Below are 15,245 nucleotides of genomic sequence, written 5' to 3'. Positions count from 1 at the left end.
GTGTGGACGCTCTGCATTTCCTTCCAGGGCGCCTCCTTTTGATGTTCTGCGTTGCTACTTCGATGTTGAACTTCGATGGCACCAGCCCTGGAGGATGAATGGACATTACGCATTGAAGTAGCCTATTTGGATGTTCTTCCTTTGAAATAGGCTACTTCGACGTAGTGTGGTAATGTAGACGTAGCCATACGTGGAGATACACATCTCACAGAGCTGGAAGGGACCTTGGGATGTCATGGAGTCCAGTTCCCTGCCCTCTTGGCAGGACCAACCACCCTCCCTTTTTTAATCTATTTGCCCCAGATCCCTAAATGGCTCTCTCAAGGATTAAGCTCACACCCCTGGATTTGGTGAGCCAACAATGAAACCACTGAGTCATCCCTCCCCATGGCTGATCTTATGCTAGTAGCGGGGAGCTGGCAGCCAGATGCAGCACACATAGCTTTGTGGGATAGATTAGAGGACACCCCTGGAGGCTAATAAAGTCAATTTTAGGATGTGGCATGTCCACACTGGCCTTTATTCAAACTCCTGAATTCGAGCTTAACACTACACCTGTCAGGTAACTGCAATTTTTTTAATTTCGCTATTGGTGCAGCCTAAATCAAACTAATGGTATTTTCAGTGAAGACAGTCACCTGGTAATATCAAGCTAACTGCCTTAAATTCGAATTTATCTTGTAGTGTAAATGCAGCCTTGATTAGGCACTTTGGTAAGTCCCACTCCGTGGCTAATGTGTGCTAGGGCAGAGCCCTGGTATCTCTTGACTTGGTAGTTCACAGCTGCAGCACTTCTGGGCTTGCCATTTCAGGTTTGAAAGTTTAAAAAAAAATAAAAAGACTGGTTGGTACTCGGCAACTCTTTCATTACAAATTAAGCACTGGTCCCACTAGATGCCTACCTATCTCCTTAGGCGCCTCAGTACCTATGTAAATCTGGCCCCTTCTCAAGCCAAGGAATGACAGGCTTAGTGGTACAGTTCACCCGTCTGTCAGACAGCATGAATCACAGAGACAGTCTATAGATTTGCTTTGTAATAAATACCTCTCATCTGGAGCTGGAAACACAGGGGTAGGCATTTTTCTTTTGTTTCATATTTTATTTCATTCTGGCTCACTGGCTCTTCTCTCCCCCCGACTGAGCGGTACAGGGCACCAAATGAAGAGGCTCACTGCTTTAATTCGGGCAGTGACTCCGGATTTATAGGTCACTCCAGTTTTGGAGGATCCTTGGAATTCGTATGTTATCACTCTGACCCTTCATTCTCAGTCCAGCATCGCTAGCATCTACGTTCATGTTGGAGGTGGATGTGGGGTATCTTATGCATCACTATTGTTGACCTAGGGCCTCTCCATAGTTCCCTGCTGTAACTGTCCAAGACAGCAGCCATCATGTAGGCAGAGGCACACGGGGTGTGAATTTGATTTGGAGCTCACTGAAACTATTCCCTGATTGGTCAGAGGGCAGCAGCACCAAGAGCTGCCACAGGCCCCAGGGCAAAGTGAGAGGGGGACATGGCGCCATACACTAGAAGGGGTGGGGCCAAGAGTGGAGGAGGAGGGGCCAAGGGCAGTCAGCCCTCAGCGCTGCCTGGACTGCTGCACGCCCGCCGCCACTCGCTGGCGACTGGAGCAGCAATGCCATTGCATTTCAAAGGGGCCTGGAGCTCTGGCTGCCACCGCTGCTACTTTGCAGCGGTGGCAGTTGGAGTTCTGGGCCCTTTTGAAAGGCTGGGCCCCTGTGCAACTTCCCTCACCCCCCTGCCATCGGCAGGCCTGCCAGAGGGTGTTACTGTCATGTACAACATTGCACATTTCTCCCCTTTCCACACACACACACACGCTTAGAAACTAATGCCACGCTGGTGCTTTCATCAGTCCGGGCTGTAGAAAAACACACCCATGACCAACGTCAGTTACAGAAGTGCCAACGTGAACAGGGCTATGTCACCAGACGATGTTCTCCTGCCAGCATAGCTACTGCTGTTCATTGGGGGTGGTCCAATTATGCCTATGGGGAGGTTCTCGCCTCTCACACAGAGCAGCTAGATGGGAGATCTTACACCAGTGCAGCTGCAGTGGTGCTGAATGGTCTTCCAGTGTTTCAAAATAATGAAAAGGGCACCAGGAGAAAATCAAAATGACGGTGTTTCTAAATTACGGCTTGTTTGCCTACGTAACCAGAGGTTTTATGGGGCTGGAGTTATCCTGACAGCCCCTTGGACTAGTCCTTCTGAGCTACAAGGCAACTGCTGCTTTGTTGGATACAGTTGTGTAGTGCTGACACTTTGTGTTTCAGATAAAATGCAGTTGCTGGTTCCATTACATGTCTTAGTAAAAGTATGGTCATATTTTCATACTTGTCAGCTTTGAAGCACACAGAGCTCTAAAAACAACTGTAAAATGGAATTGCAGAGCTCCTTTTTCATTGTTCCATGGTGCTAATTTTTTAAAAGCTCGGTGTATGAGTGTGTGTGTGTGTGTGCATGCCCCAATTTGCGTACGTGCCATAACTGCCTGCTCAAACTGCATATTTATGCATGCAGATGACCAGCTCACTGCACCAGAAGCACAAACCCTAGTTTGCCTCTGCAATGTGGTAATGGTGCATGTAAGGCAGGGGTGTGAATGTTCACATGTTTTGGTGTAACTGTTTGCATGGCCACATCTGAAAAAATCTAGGACATTTTGACCCGGTCATATCTGATTAATTAACCGGCTTTAAAGAAACAATGTTTTCTGAATCCCAACCCTGAAAACTCAAACTGGAAGCTAAGCTGCATATTTTTCTGATTTGTTCTTCTGTACTCCTAATAAAGATTCTACAACTAGACTTTACCAATTCTTCTGATGACATATGAGCTAAAATAGAATCCATCTGACACCTAACCTGAACACAATGCTAACAAGACCAGCCAGAAAAATATGACTCTGGCTACGTGTAGGAAATAGATTCTCTTGCGTCATAAGAGGCCAAATTTACACTCTTACTTCTCTGTCTCAGTCTGAAATGTTATAGGTTAAACTACCAGAATGGAGCTAAAGAACATTTGCCTTAGAGGAAAATGAAAGAGTTAATTACTGGGTAATCCAGATTTACTCAAATTCCAAGAAGCTGACACTCCCAGACCCCTGACAGTGGGTTATGAACAGTGGTGCAAATAAACAGAAGTTTTACCAATATGGGAGCGGAAGTGGCACATGAGCTAAGAGTGGGCACGTGGCCTCAGCATGTGTGTCACTCCCCCTCTTGTGATTCCCCCAGCACAGGAAGCCTATGCTCGTTCTCTCCTCTCCTCTCCCCTCCCCAGCCCACGTAACCTGAGGCAGACCTGCTGTGTTTTGTGCACGGCGTGGGAGGCCAGGGCTGGGAGTTCTCCTTTCCCAGTGGGAGGGGGCAGCAAAGAAAGCTGCAAAACATGGGCCGCTCCTCCATCTGTTATGACTTTCCTAGCAGGCAGGGCTGGGGCTGGCCAGCAGGAGTCTTTCTGGGCTGCTGTACCAGCTAAAAATAGCTTGTGTGGTGTACTGGACCATAGCGGTGCACTTGCCCCCCTGTTTATGAACTGACTGAAGCCCTGCTCCTACTAAGTTCATTAACTCTTCAGAAAGAGAGCTTAACTCCTGCAGGCCATTTATGTTGTGTGTGCCTGGCCATGCTTCTTGAGGAGTTTAGATGCTCTTGATGGCTAAATACTAAAGCTCTAACTCTGCGGAGCTTGGCAGCTCTGAGAGCCCATTCTTATTTCCTGCTGAGCTGCACCCATCTCTGGGCATTTCTCCTCTTTCCCTCCACTCCTCAGCTGTTTGGTCTGGGCTAGAAGGTCAGATGGCCATTCCCTCAGGTATAACCAAGGGACCACTGATCATACAAAACCACAACCATGAAGATTCTCTTCTGAAGAGATCTCTTCACAGGTGATACTTTGGACTAGGGCTATGTCTACCCTACCCTGGAAGAGTGACCCACTCAGGGTCACTCTTCCAGGATTTGATTTTGTGTGTCTAGTATGGACACATTAAGTTGATCCCCGTATTCCTAGAGAGATGCAAGACATACTCTCCCATAGACTTTCCCCAGTAGAGATGGCCAAGTTAACCAAGGGTAGATACGTCATTTATAGCTACATAATTGCTGTAGCTAGAATTGTGTATCTGTGGTAGACTTACTTTGCCTACTGTAGACTTAGCCTAGGGTAGCCCCAGAGCTGAAGACCAATATTGGCATGCTCAGGCAAGAGTGTGAGGAAGCTTGCATATTGCCTGCTACATGCATAAGGCATTAGGTCTTCACTTGCACAAATATTAAATCAACTTTTTTTCCCCCAAAATACCCTATTTTATTATATCTAGAGCTCTGTTTTTCTGTTGGGGAACATAATATACCATAAGCACTAAATGATAAATGTTTTCAGGACATCTGTAAATGGACCTATTAAAATACAATAAATGATTGTAGTCAGACAAAGTCCAGTGTATTTAAGCACTGAAGACAAGCCACCTTCTTTCCCCAAATCCACCTAATTTTTTTTTAAACCTACTCACTTTTACTTTTCCAACAGGAGAAGAAGTATCGCTTTCAGAACCAGGTAGACAAAATGAAAGAAAAAGTGAAAAATGTTGAGGAAAAATCAAAAGAATTTGTTAATAAAGTGGAAGAGAAGAGCCATGACCTCATTCAGAAATGGGAAGAGAAGTCTAGAGAGTTCATCGGCAACTTCTTAGAGCTGTTTGGACCTGATGGAGCTTGGGTAGGTTCTTCAGTCCAGGAATTCGGTCTGCATTTGATTAACTCTTTTCTTAATACAAGCCCATACGAGAGCCTTTTACTGCACTCTGTTTTGAAAGACAATCCAGCAGGTAAGTGCCAATCCACTCATTTCATCCAACAACATCTACCAGAACTGCAGTGCAAAGATCTCCTGCTTCCAAAGTCTTGTCAGGCCAGTTTCGGTAGTTGTAGTTTTAAAAGACACCATCACCATTATGTAGTGCCCAAATAGATTATAGTGTAAAATTGAACAATGTAGTACTGTATGTTAATAGAGCATACATTTATACACTGTGGCCTATTCCCGCTCCACCATCATAGAATCATAGGGCTGAAAGGGCCCTCAGGACATCGTCAAGTCCAGTACCTTGCTTCAGGCAGGATCAACCCCAACTACGTCATCCCAGCCAGGACTTTGTCAAGTCGGGACTTAAAAACCTCAAAGGATGGAGAGTCCACCGCCTCTCTAGGAAACGCATTCCAATGCTTCACCACCCGCCTGGCGAAGTAGTTTTTCCTAATATCCAGCCTACTCCTCTCCTTCTGTAACTTCAGACCATTGCTCCTTGTTCTGCCATTTGTCACCACTGAGAACAGTTTCTTTCCATGATCCTTAGAGCTCCCCTTCAGGAAGTTGAAGGCTACTATTAAATCACCCCTCAGTCTTCTCTTCTGCAAACTGAATAAGCCCAAATCCCTCCGCCTATCCTCACAGGTCATGCACTCCATCCCCTTAATCATTTTTGTTGCCCTTCGCTGAACCTGCTCTAGCACATCCACATCCCTTCTATACTGGGGAACCCAAAACTGGACACAATATTCCAGATGTGGCCTCACCGGTGCCAAATAGAGGGGAACAACCACTTCTCTAGCTCTGCTTGAAATGCTCCTCCTAATACACCCTAATATGCTGTTAGCCTTCTTGGCTACAAGGGCACGCTGTTTACTCATGTCCAGCCATTCATCCACCGTAACCCCTAGGTCCCTTTCTGCTGTACTTCTGCGTTAGCCAGTCAGTCTCCAGCCTGTAACAATGCTTGGGATTCTTCTCTCCCAAGTACAGGACTCTACACTTCTTGTTGAACCTCATTAGATTTCTTTTAGCCCAATCCTCCAATTTATCCATGTCACTCTGGACCCTATGTCTACCCTCCAGCATATCTACCTCTGCCCCTAGCTTAGTGTCATCCACAAACTTGATGAGGGTGCAATCTAGTCCTTCATCCAGGTCATTAATAAAGATGTTGAACACCACCAGCTCCAGGACCGAGCCTTGGGGGAACTCCACTTGAAACCAACCACTAACAAGATACTGAGCTGTTGACCTCTACCCATTGGGCATGACTGTCAAGCCAGCTTTCTATCCATCTTATAGTCCATGTATCCAATCTACACTTCCTTAACTTATGGGCATGGATGTTGTGGGAGAGTGCATTGAAACCTTTGCTGAGGTCGAGGTATATCACATCCACTGACTTCCCCATGCCCACAAAGCCTGTTACCTCATCACAGATGCTAATCAGATTGGTCAGGCACGACTTGCCCTTGGTGAATCCATGTTGACTACTCTTGCTCATTTTTCCCTCTTCCAAGTACTCCAAAATGGATTCCTTGAGGATGCCCCCCGCATTATTTTCCCAGGGATTGAGGTAAGGTTGACCGGTCTATAGTTCCCTGGATTGTCTGTATTTCCTTTTTAAAAGATGGGCACTACGTTTGCCTTTTTCCAGTCATCTGGGATCTCTCACAATCTCCAAGAGTCTTCAAAGATATTAGCCAATGACATCTGCCAATTCCCTCAGTACCCTTGTCTTCATTAGATCCAGACCCATGGATCTGTGTACATCTAGTTTTTCTAGGTAGCTCTTAACTCGTTCCTTCCCCACTGATGGCTGCCCTCCGCCTTCCCCTACTGCGTTGGTCTAATACCGTAGTGTAGGAGCTGTCCTTGTCTGTGAAGACTGAGGCAAAAAAAGCATTGAATACTTTAGCTTTTCTTACACCATCTGTCACTAGGCTACCACACTCATGCAGTAAGAGCCCCACACCTTCCCTGATAATCCTCTTATTGTTAGCATGCCTGTAGAAACCCTTCTTGTTACCCTTCACATCCCTTGCCATCTGCAGTTCCAATTGTGCTTTTGCTTCCCTGATTACTCCCTGGCATTCTCCAGCCATGTATTTACATTTCTCCTTAGTCAACTGTCCATGTTTCTACTTCTTATACACATACTTTTTGAGTTTAAGCTGACAAAGGATTTCCCTGTTAAGCCAAGCTGGTTGCCTACCATATTTACATTGCTGTGCCTTCAGTAAGACTTCTTTAAAATACTGCCAGTTCTCCTGAATTTTTTTCCCCTTCATCTTCATTTCCCAAGGGATCCTGCCCATCAGTTGTCTCAGGGAGTCGAAGTCTGCTCTTTCAAAATCAGGGGCCTGTATTTTACTGCTCACCTTTCTTCCTTTTGTCAAGATCCTGAAATCTACCTACTCATGGTCACTGCAGCCCAGGTTGCCACCCACTTCTATTTCTCCAACTAGTTCTTCCCTATTTGTGAGCAGCAGGTCAAGTTGTGCGTGACCCCTGGTCAGTCCCATCAGCGCTTATACCAAGAAGTTATCCCCAACATTCTCCAAAAACTTCCTGGGTTCTCTGTGTGCTGCTGTATAAGTCTCGCATCAAATGTCACCAAACAACAGGAATTATGCACCTATATCAGGGAGAGCTTATACTCCAGAAAATGGCAGTAGAGAATCAGGAAAACATTAAAAATCTGAATCTGACAATATTTTAAAAGAGCATAATGAATATAAAAATGGCTGCATTGTAATCAGGTGTAAATTTATACTGAGAAATTATTTCACACCTTAATAATCAGACTCATCTGTATGCCTGCAGAGATGTACACATTTTAGGTAAGGCTCCATGATGCTTTTTTGTAAGTCACTTCATTTTGTGACCAAGTGATGCAGCCACTCTCAGCCAGAGATCATAGAATCATAGAACACTAGGACTGGAAGGGACCTCGAGAGGCCATCAAGTCCAGCCCCTTGCTCCAATGGCAGGACCAAGTTCTGTCTAAATCATCCCTGATAGACATCTATCTAACCTGTTCTTAAGCACATCCAGCGATGGAGATTCCACAACCTCCCTTGACAATTTATTCCACTGTTTGACCACCCTGACAGTTAGGAACTTTTTCCTAATGTCCAACCTAAACCTCCCTTGCTGCAGTTTAAGTCCATTGCCTCTTGTTCTATCCTCAGAGGCCAAGAAGAACAAGTTTTCTCACTCCTCCTTATGACACCCTTTTAGATACCTGAAAACTGCAATCATGTCTCCCCTCAATCTTCTCTTTTCCAAACTAAACAAGCCCAATTCTTTCAGCCTTTCTTCATAGGTCACATTCTCTATACCTTTAATCATTCTTGTCGCTCTTTTCTGGACCCTCTCTAATTTTTCCACATCTTTCTTGAACTGTGGTGCCCAGAACTGGACACAATACTCCAGCTGAGGCCTAACCAGCGCAGAGTAGAGCGGAAAAACAACTTCTCATGTCTTGTTCACAACACATCTGTTAATGCATCCCAGACTCGTGTTTACTTTTTTTTGCAACAGCATCACACTGTTGACTCATATTTAGCTTGTGGTCCACTATAACCCCTACATCCCTTTCTGCTGTAGTCATTCCTAGATAGCATCTCCCCATTCTGTATGTATGAAACTGATTGTTCCTTCCTAAGTGAAGCACTTTGCATTTGTCCTTATTATACTTCATCCTGTTTACCTCAGACCATTTCTCCAATTTAGCCAGATCATTTTGAATTATGACCCTATCCTCCAAAGCAGTTGCAGCTTGGTATCATCTGCAAACTTAATAAGCATACTTTCTATGCCAATATCTAAATCATTGATGAAGATATTGAACAGAACTGGTCCTAACACAGACCCCTGCGTAACCCCACTTGTTATACTTTTCCAGCAGGATTGAGAACCATTAAGATCTCATGGTGCCTCCCAAAGGTGGTCCTAGTCGTATTTACAGCTGGGGAGACTGAAACACAGATGGGTTAACAGAGTCACACAAAATCACCCAATAAGTCAGTGACACAATCAGGAGCACAAGCCAGCCCATGGTTTGACACCCAGCCCCATGAGTTGGTCTGTAGCCCATGCCACACCTAGAGCTCTTTCTTCTTACTGTGCCAAGTATTTATAGTTAGTTGCAAAGCTCAGTAGTCATGTAAAAACACTCAGTACAGGTTGACCCTGTCTAGTCCAGTGGTCTGACATCATTTTACTTAGCAGGGGTGGCCAAGTTTCCAATGGTCCCTTAAAATTGGTTTCCAGCCACCAGTCCTGGCTGTCAGTGTTCTGGGATGTTATTTAGCTGCAATTTACCCCTCAATATCTTCTAAGAGCCCAGTAAGCAGTGGGAGTGTTGGTAGTGGTGCTAGACAATATTGACCACCTGTAGTTCGGAAAATTCTTTGGGTCAGCACCAGTCAGCTGCTGAGGATGCAGGACTAGAGAGGTTTGATCTGCAGTGACACCAGAATTAATATGTTCTGCAGTGACACCAGAATTAATATGTTAAATCCTTTCTAATCAAATTTGTGACCTTGTGTGTTGCTCAAAGGGTTCTATACCCTGGATCATGTAGACCTTGATCCATCAAAGCTCTTACATGCATAATTTTTAGAATGAATGTAACCACATGCGCAATGTCATGCATGTAAGTGTTTTGCAGAGGCTAGTGAAATGTACACCCCATCCAGCACAGTCTTCCTGTCGACCAAACTGCAAAGGAACTGAGGGTAGCAGTGCACACAATCAGCAAGCAGCCTTCAGAATGCCGCAGGAGAATGTGGGCTTGTTCAGAGATCCATTAGGATTTAGTTATTCAGCCTCCATTCAGTTCAAAGTCGATCAAACAGCTGCAATTTATGCATGATTTTATTTATTTAGGAGTTCCACTTTGCAAAGAAGCACAAATGGGTGCAACCAGTTAGCTTTAAAAGTTTAAGAATAATAACACCTATGTCATTCGTAGAGCTTGTCAGCAACAGAAGTCAAAGTCTTTTAGAAAAGGAGGTCAGTATTCTAATGCTCATTTTACAGCAAAGAAAACAACTTTAAAAGAAATTTGAAGCAGGAACAATTTGCACATAAGGAAAACTGACTATGAACAAATTGAATAGTTTCTTTTGTTGTTGCTGCCTATAAAATGCACCAACAAACATATGCTTACAACTTAACTGATTTGCAATTTTGGTGCATTTCCTTGGCCATCTCAGTGGCTTTTTTACAAATGAAAGAGTGGCACCAGCCATACATATGCATAGCACTCTAAATAGACACATTATTGCACTGCTGGGCCTACCGTTTCCTCATTCCCCATGTTTGTTAGCTTCATTTAGTGTGTCCTTATGAAACCAGACTGTAAGCTGTTCAGAACAGGGACTGCATCTTACTTGTCAGGCAAAGTGCCAAAGATTTCTGCTACAATGTTTTGCTGTCACAGGTGTCTCAGCAGGCCTGCTGACCAGGGTCGGTGGAGGGGCAAAGGGAACAGTTGCCCCAGAGCCAGCCTGGTGATTACAAGGGGTCCGTGGCTCCCAGCTGCTGCTGTGGCTACTGTGGCAGCAATGATGGCAAGAACCACAGGCCCTCACACTGTATGAGCTTGGGCGGGGCGGAAAAGGGGCAGAGGCTGGGGATGGGCAGAGTCACATTCCAGGCAGCACTGAGGGGTGTTGTCCCTGCCTCTTCCACAAGCCATTGGCCCCTCTGTACATCAGTCAGGGGTGTGAAGAGCGGTGACCTGTGCCAGCAAAAGCCCCTAATGCAGATCCAGTTATTCCAGCAAAATGGTGCTTTTACCAATATAGTTTATTTACTGGAGGCTGGAATATGGGTTACTAGCAAAACTGCTGAGTTCTGCTAAGGTAAGCAGCATCCACGCTATATTCAGCCTCATTCTGAGTCATTAGCTGAAGCGGAAACTTGGGCTTGGGACCTCGACTCAGTTCCCTGCTCTAAGTGCCAGAAAAGATACCAGTGAAAAATACTTTACAAATTTGTCTGCCACATTACACATTTCTACAGATAAAATCCACAGTGAAAAGCACTGGGCTTAAACTCCTGCTAAAGACTGTTGGTTTGCCCTCTGATTTAGGGTAGCAAATGCAGAGTAGGAAACTGGATGCAATTTCATGCAGAGACATTTTCAGAGCACGTTCCCATAAAAGTGTCCATGAAGAGTGAAATCAGAGCTGGCACTTATAAAGAAAGTTGGACAGTGAACTGAGGTATGTGCAAAAATCATCTTCAGCCAGGCAACTGGAAGGTTATTTAAAAAAACAAAACAAAAACACATCACTTGCTATTAGTGTCAAAACTAATTTGCCACATCAGTGTTTGTTAGATGTTGCTTTGAATGTTGATATTATAAGTCCAGGAATAGTTATAGGCATGTTAGATTCCTAGATCAGTAATTTGCATTTCATTAGTATGCTATTATAATAATTACTATTTGTGAAATAATACACTTTGTGGAAGCACCCTTTTTCTAGAAGGCAAACCAAAGGCTGGGGAATGCACTTAAAATCATAAAAAAATTCTGGAAAGAGTCAAAATGTTTTTTAAAATTGCAAAGGATGAACACGTTCATTTTAAGTTTTCTTCATCGAGATAGCTTTATACGCAACTTATTTCTTCTTCAGAGAGCCCCAGAGGTGCTCAGACACAATACTGGTGAATGTATAAAACACTAGGAATAGAGCCAGACCAAAAGCTCTCCTGCAATCTCACACTTCAGTATTGTAGTGCAACATAAAGCAGACTACCCCTGAGTAGCAGGGAGAATGAGGAAGTTCTCTGCATAAACCATACCAGTGTGAGTATAACAACCAACTTCAGTTCGTTAAGGGTTTCTGGTCTGTATTTATATGGGTTGTGTGTGCTGTGGTGAGGTATGTAGATCCCCAGCTAGTATGCGGCACGCACAGAATCAGACCTCTAGCACTGAGTAGGAGGAGGGGACACATCTCCACCTTGTGCAGCAGTGGAAGCCAGCCCTGAGAGGGTGCTGTGGGATTCCGCTGGCATCTAGGAGCAAAAACGGGCTCTGAGTCTGGACAGAGAGAACATCAGCTTCCTGTGACAAAAGGCGACCCACAAGCTTAGCACAGCCATGTGGAGTTGCATCTAGTTGACTGAGGGCAAATCATACATACGCAGCCCAGAAACCTCACACACACACACACACACACACAAACGAGGCTAGATTTCATTTCCCATGGCTCTGAAGAGGAGTAACTGGCTGGCTGTCTTAAGATTTGGGTTTTATTTTAACTTTCCTGTGAAATATCTGGTACTGGAAGCTGCTCTAATATGGCACAGCCTGTGAGTCTAGTACCACACATGGCTGTAGGGTGAGGAAGCTTTGGGGCTTGTCTACATGAGGAAGTTAAATTGTGCTTCTAAATCATTTTAATCAAACCTGAGCAAAGGGCTGTGTGGACACACCCCTTTTGGTGTGAACTAGATTGATTTAGATTTGTTAGCCCAAAATAAGAGTTTGCAGCAGTTTATCCGGCTGTGGTGCAACTTTAGCATGCAGATGAGACCTTATTCCTCTGTTTAGAACTTTAGTTGCAAGCAGCCACTCGCTTGGTCCCTCTGCGGACTGCAGCTATGGGTCTGGTGGAAACGTGAGAGCTAACGTAGTGTAAATAACCATATTTCTGAAGAGTAAACCGGACGTAATTCCTTTAAAACCTGAGTGGTTGTGGTGCAGTCCTAAAAGGATGCACAGGCTTGGCCAAGCACAGCTAATGCTGTTGTCAAAAGTGTCAGTCTTGCCTACATAGCATTTTGTCACATTAGTTACACGCATTAGCTCGCACACATTTACTGGTGATCCACACTTTGCTCTGTGCAAGAGCACAGCCTAGCTGCAAGCCATTGAAGGAATTACCAGCACAGCTCCACAAGGAGTAGCTTAGACAGCCCCTACCCCACTCCCGCGTCCAGCCATGTGGGGGTGAGATGAAATGTTCTCTAGCTCCTCCAGGAACAGAACAACTAACTGAATTCAGCTTTCAGTGTCCCCTCAGAGACCTGCAGAAGGAGGAGGGCAGTGAAAAATCACCCAGCAGCACTTTTGCATTCCTGCTAGTGTGTTGGGTACCAAACCCATTTGACTGCTAAAGTGTCAGCATTTATCCTGGCATGAGTGCGACAAAAAAGCAAACATGATTCTGGGATGCGTTAATAGGCGTGTCATAAGCAGGATACAAGACGATGTTCTTCTGCTCTACTCAGTGCTCATTAGGCCTCAGTTGGAGTATTGTGCCCAGTTCTGGGCACCACCTTTTCAAGAAAGATGCGGAGAAATTGGAGAAGGTCCAGAGAAGAGCAACAAGAATGGTTAAAGGTCTAGAGAACATGAGCTGTGAGGGAAGACTGAAAAAACTGGGCTTGTTTAGTTTAGAAAAGAGAAGAGAGAGGAGACATGATAACTGTCTTCAAGTACCTAAAAGAGGGTTATAAGGAGGAAGGAGAAAAATTGTTCTCCTTGGCCACAAAGAATAGGACACAGAGCAATGGGCTTAAGTGGCAGCAGGGGAGGTTTAGGTTGGACATTAGGAAAAGCTTCCTTTCATGATGATTAAACACTGGAATAAGTTACCCAGGGAGGTTGTGGAATCTCCACCACTGGAGGTATTTAAGAGCAGGTTAGATAGGCATCTGTCAGGGATGGTCTAGATGGTGCTTGGTCCTGCCATGAGTGGAGGGGACTGGACTCAACCTCTTGAGGTCCCCTCCAGTTCTGGTGTTCTGTGATTCTAGGAACACCACAGAGGCCTCCACGACGCCATTTTGGCTGGCCCTATTTCAAAGTAGAAATGCATGTTAAGCCTCTCCCTTTCCTGAAGGCCAAAGACTCTCACCCCCCTATGCAGACCACAACTGGCCTTGCAGGGGCCATCCCACTCCCACTGCCCTATCTCCCCACTGTTGTGCCCAACTCACACAGACCTTTTCTCAAACTGCTTTTCAGAAACAGATGTTTCAGGAGCGAAGCGGCCGAATGCTCCAGGCCTTGTCACCGAGGCAGAGTCCAACCAGCAGCCCAACACGCGGCCGCTCTCCATCGCCGCCCTCATCCTGGATGTTCAACAAAGCCTCACCTCCTTCCTCTCCAAAAGCAGCCTCGGCCTCCATCAGCAGCATGAGCGAAGGTGACGAGGATGAGAAATAAAGATTTTTTTTTGTTTTTTGAAGACACTAACACTCATATAACCTACAGGGGCTGGGTGGGCAGGAACCACATAGAGCTGTTTCTGACAGGAAAGAGTGCATTATAAGAAAAGGCATCACAAGGGACGAGATCTCAGGAACAGTTCCCCTCGTCCCGGATCCTCCTTGGGCTCAGACACACCTGGACAACTAACTGATACATGAAACCTTGGAGCAAATACTAATCGCTACTTGCTCATGCCATGAGACCCAGCCAAGAGCCTTGGGGGCATTTGCAGTTCAAGGGAACAGTCAGCCTTTGAGCTGGACTGAATGAGCCACAGCGAGGATGACCTGATTATATTAGGGACTTAGTCTTACAAAGGCAACTCCCCTCCCCTCTTCAGAAAAGTGGCCGGATTTTACCCTGGCCATCTGGTCACCCTAACTGCATCCTGCTAAGCCTGAGCCCCACCAGAGCAATGAGGTAACTTGTCACAGCAGCAAAAAGCTTCTTCAATACAGGAGCTGTGTGTTTTTCTCTTTCAAAATGGGGAAAAAAAAAAAAAAGCCAGCAAAAACTCAACCAGGCCACTGCAATGGGGACCTGGCTAGTCGGCACTGGAGAGACATCGAACACATTTGGTTTAATGACGGCTGGCTGACCAAGCCTTTGTCGCGGTCTGTTAATATAGCGTGAATCCCATTGGCTTTAGCAAATCTGACTCCTCGTTCCTAGTGCCTCAGAAGCCACTGGCTGGGTTCTGGTTTGCTTTGTGACATGGCGTTTGAAGGCTGCAAATGGTCTGGCTGGGATTCTTGTCCGGGGGAAAATATTTCAAGAAATGGGCTATTTTAGTGATGATCTTTCGAATACACAGGCACCAAAGCCCCTCAGCAACACATCTCCTGGGACAACCATACCTTTGGAGCTATCAGTTATCAACTGTCTATGCAACAGTGTTTCTGTCCATCCTAGATAGCAATCGGTTCAACCTAAAACCTTTTGGCACACCTCTAACCAAGACAAAAGCATGTACACGCTATGTGTTCTTTTGCAGGTGGCTATACAGTACATGCATGTGTGCACATAGATATGCAGTCCCAGTCTGGGAATCAGGTTAGCTGCCTGCTGGCAACTGTCCTTAATACAACCAAACATAGGGAGCCCAGCTGGGAAATAATGGAACCTTTATACTTAGACTTGGATGCTGGAGTTTTCCCTTG

General features: G+C 45.4%; 1 protein-coding gene across 1 annotated transcript in view; it reads left to right on the top strand.

The window, feature by feature from the left end:
- PCYT1B (phosphate cytidylyltransferase 1B, choline) overlaps positions 1 to 14,040 on the top strand; it is a 50,102-nt gene extending 36,062 nt beyond the window's left edge. Inside the window, exons 7-8 of the mRNA XM_074983378.1 lie at positions 4,563 to 4,751; positions 13,840 to 14,040. Coding sequence (XP_074839479.1) covers positions 4,563 to 4,751; positions 13,840 to 14,040 — 390 coding nt within the window. The remainder of the gene's footprint in view (positions 1 to 4,562; positions 4,752 to 13,839) is intronic.
- The last annotated feature ends 1,205 nt before the right edge of the window (positions 14,041 to 15,245 follow it).

Source organism: Carettochelys insculpta, chromosome 1, assembly GCF_033958435.1.
Source record: "Carettochelys insculpta isolate YL-2023 chromosome 1, ASM3395843v1, whole genome shotgun sequence".
NCBI classification, from domain to species: Eukaryota; Metazoa; Chordata; order Testudines; family Carettochelyidae; genus Carettochelys; species Carettochelys insculpta.
The sequence above is the reverse complement of the archived record's forward strand: the minus strand, read 5'-3'. Positions and strand labels throughout refer to the sequence as shown.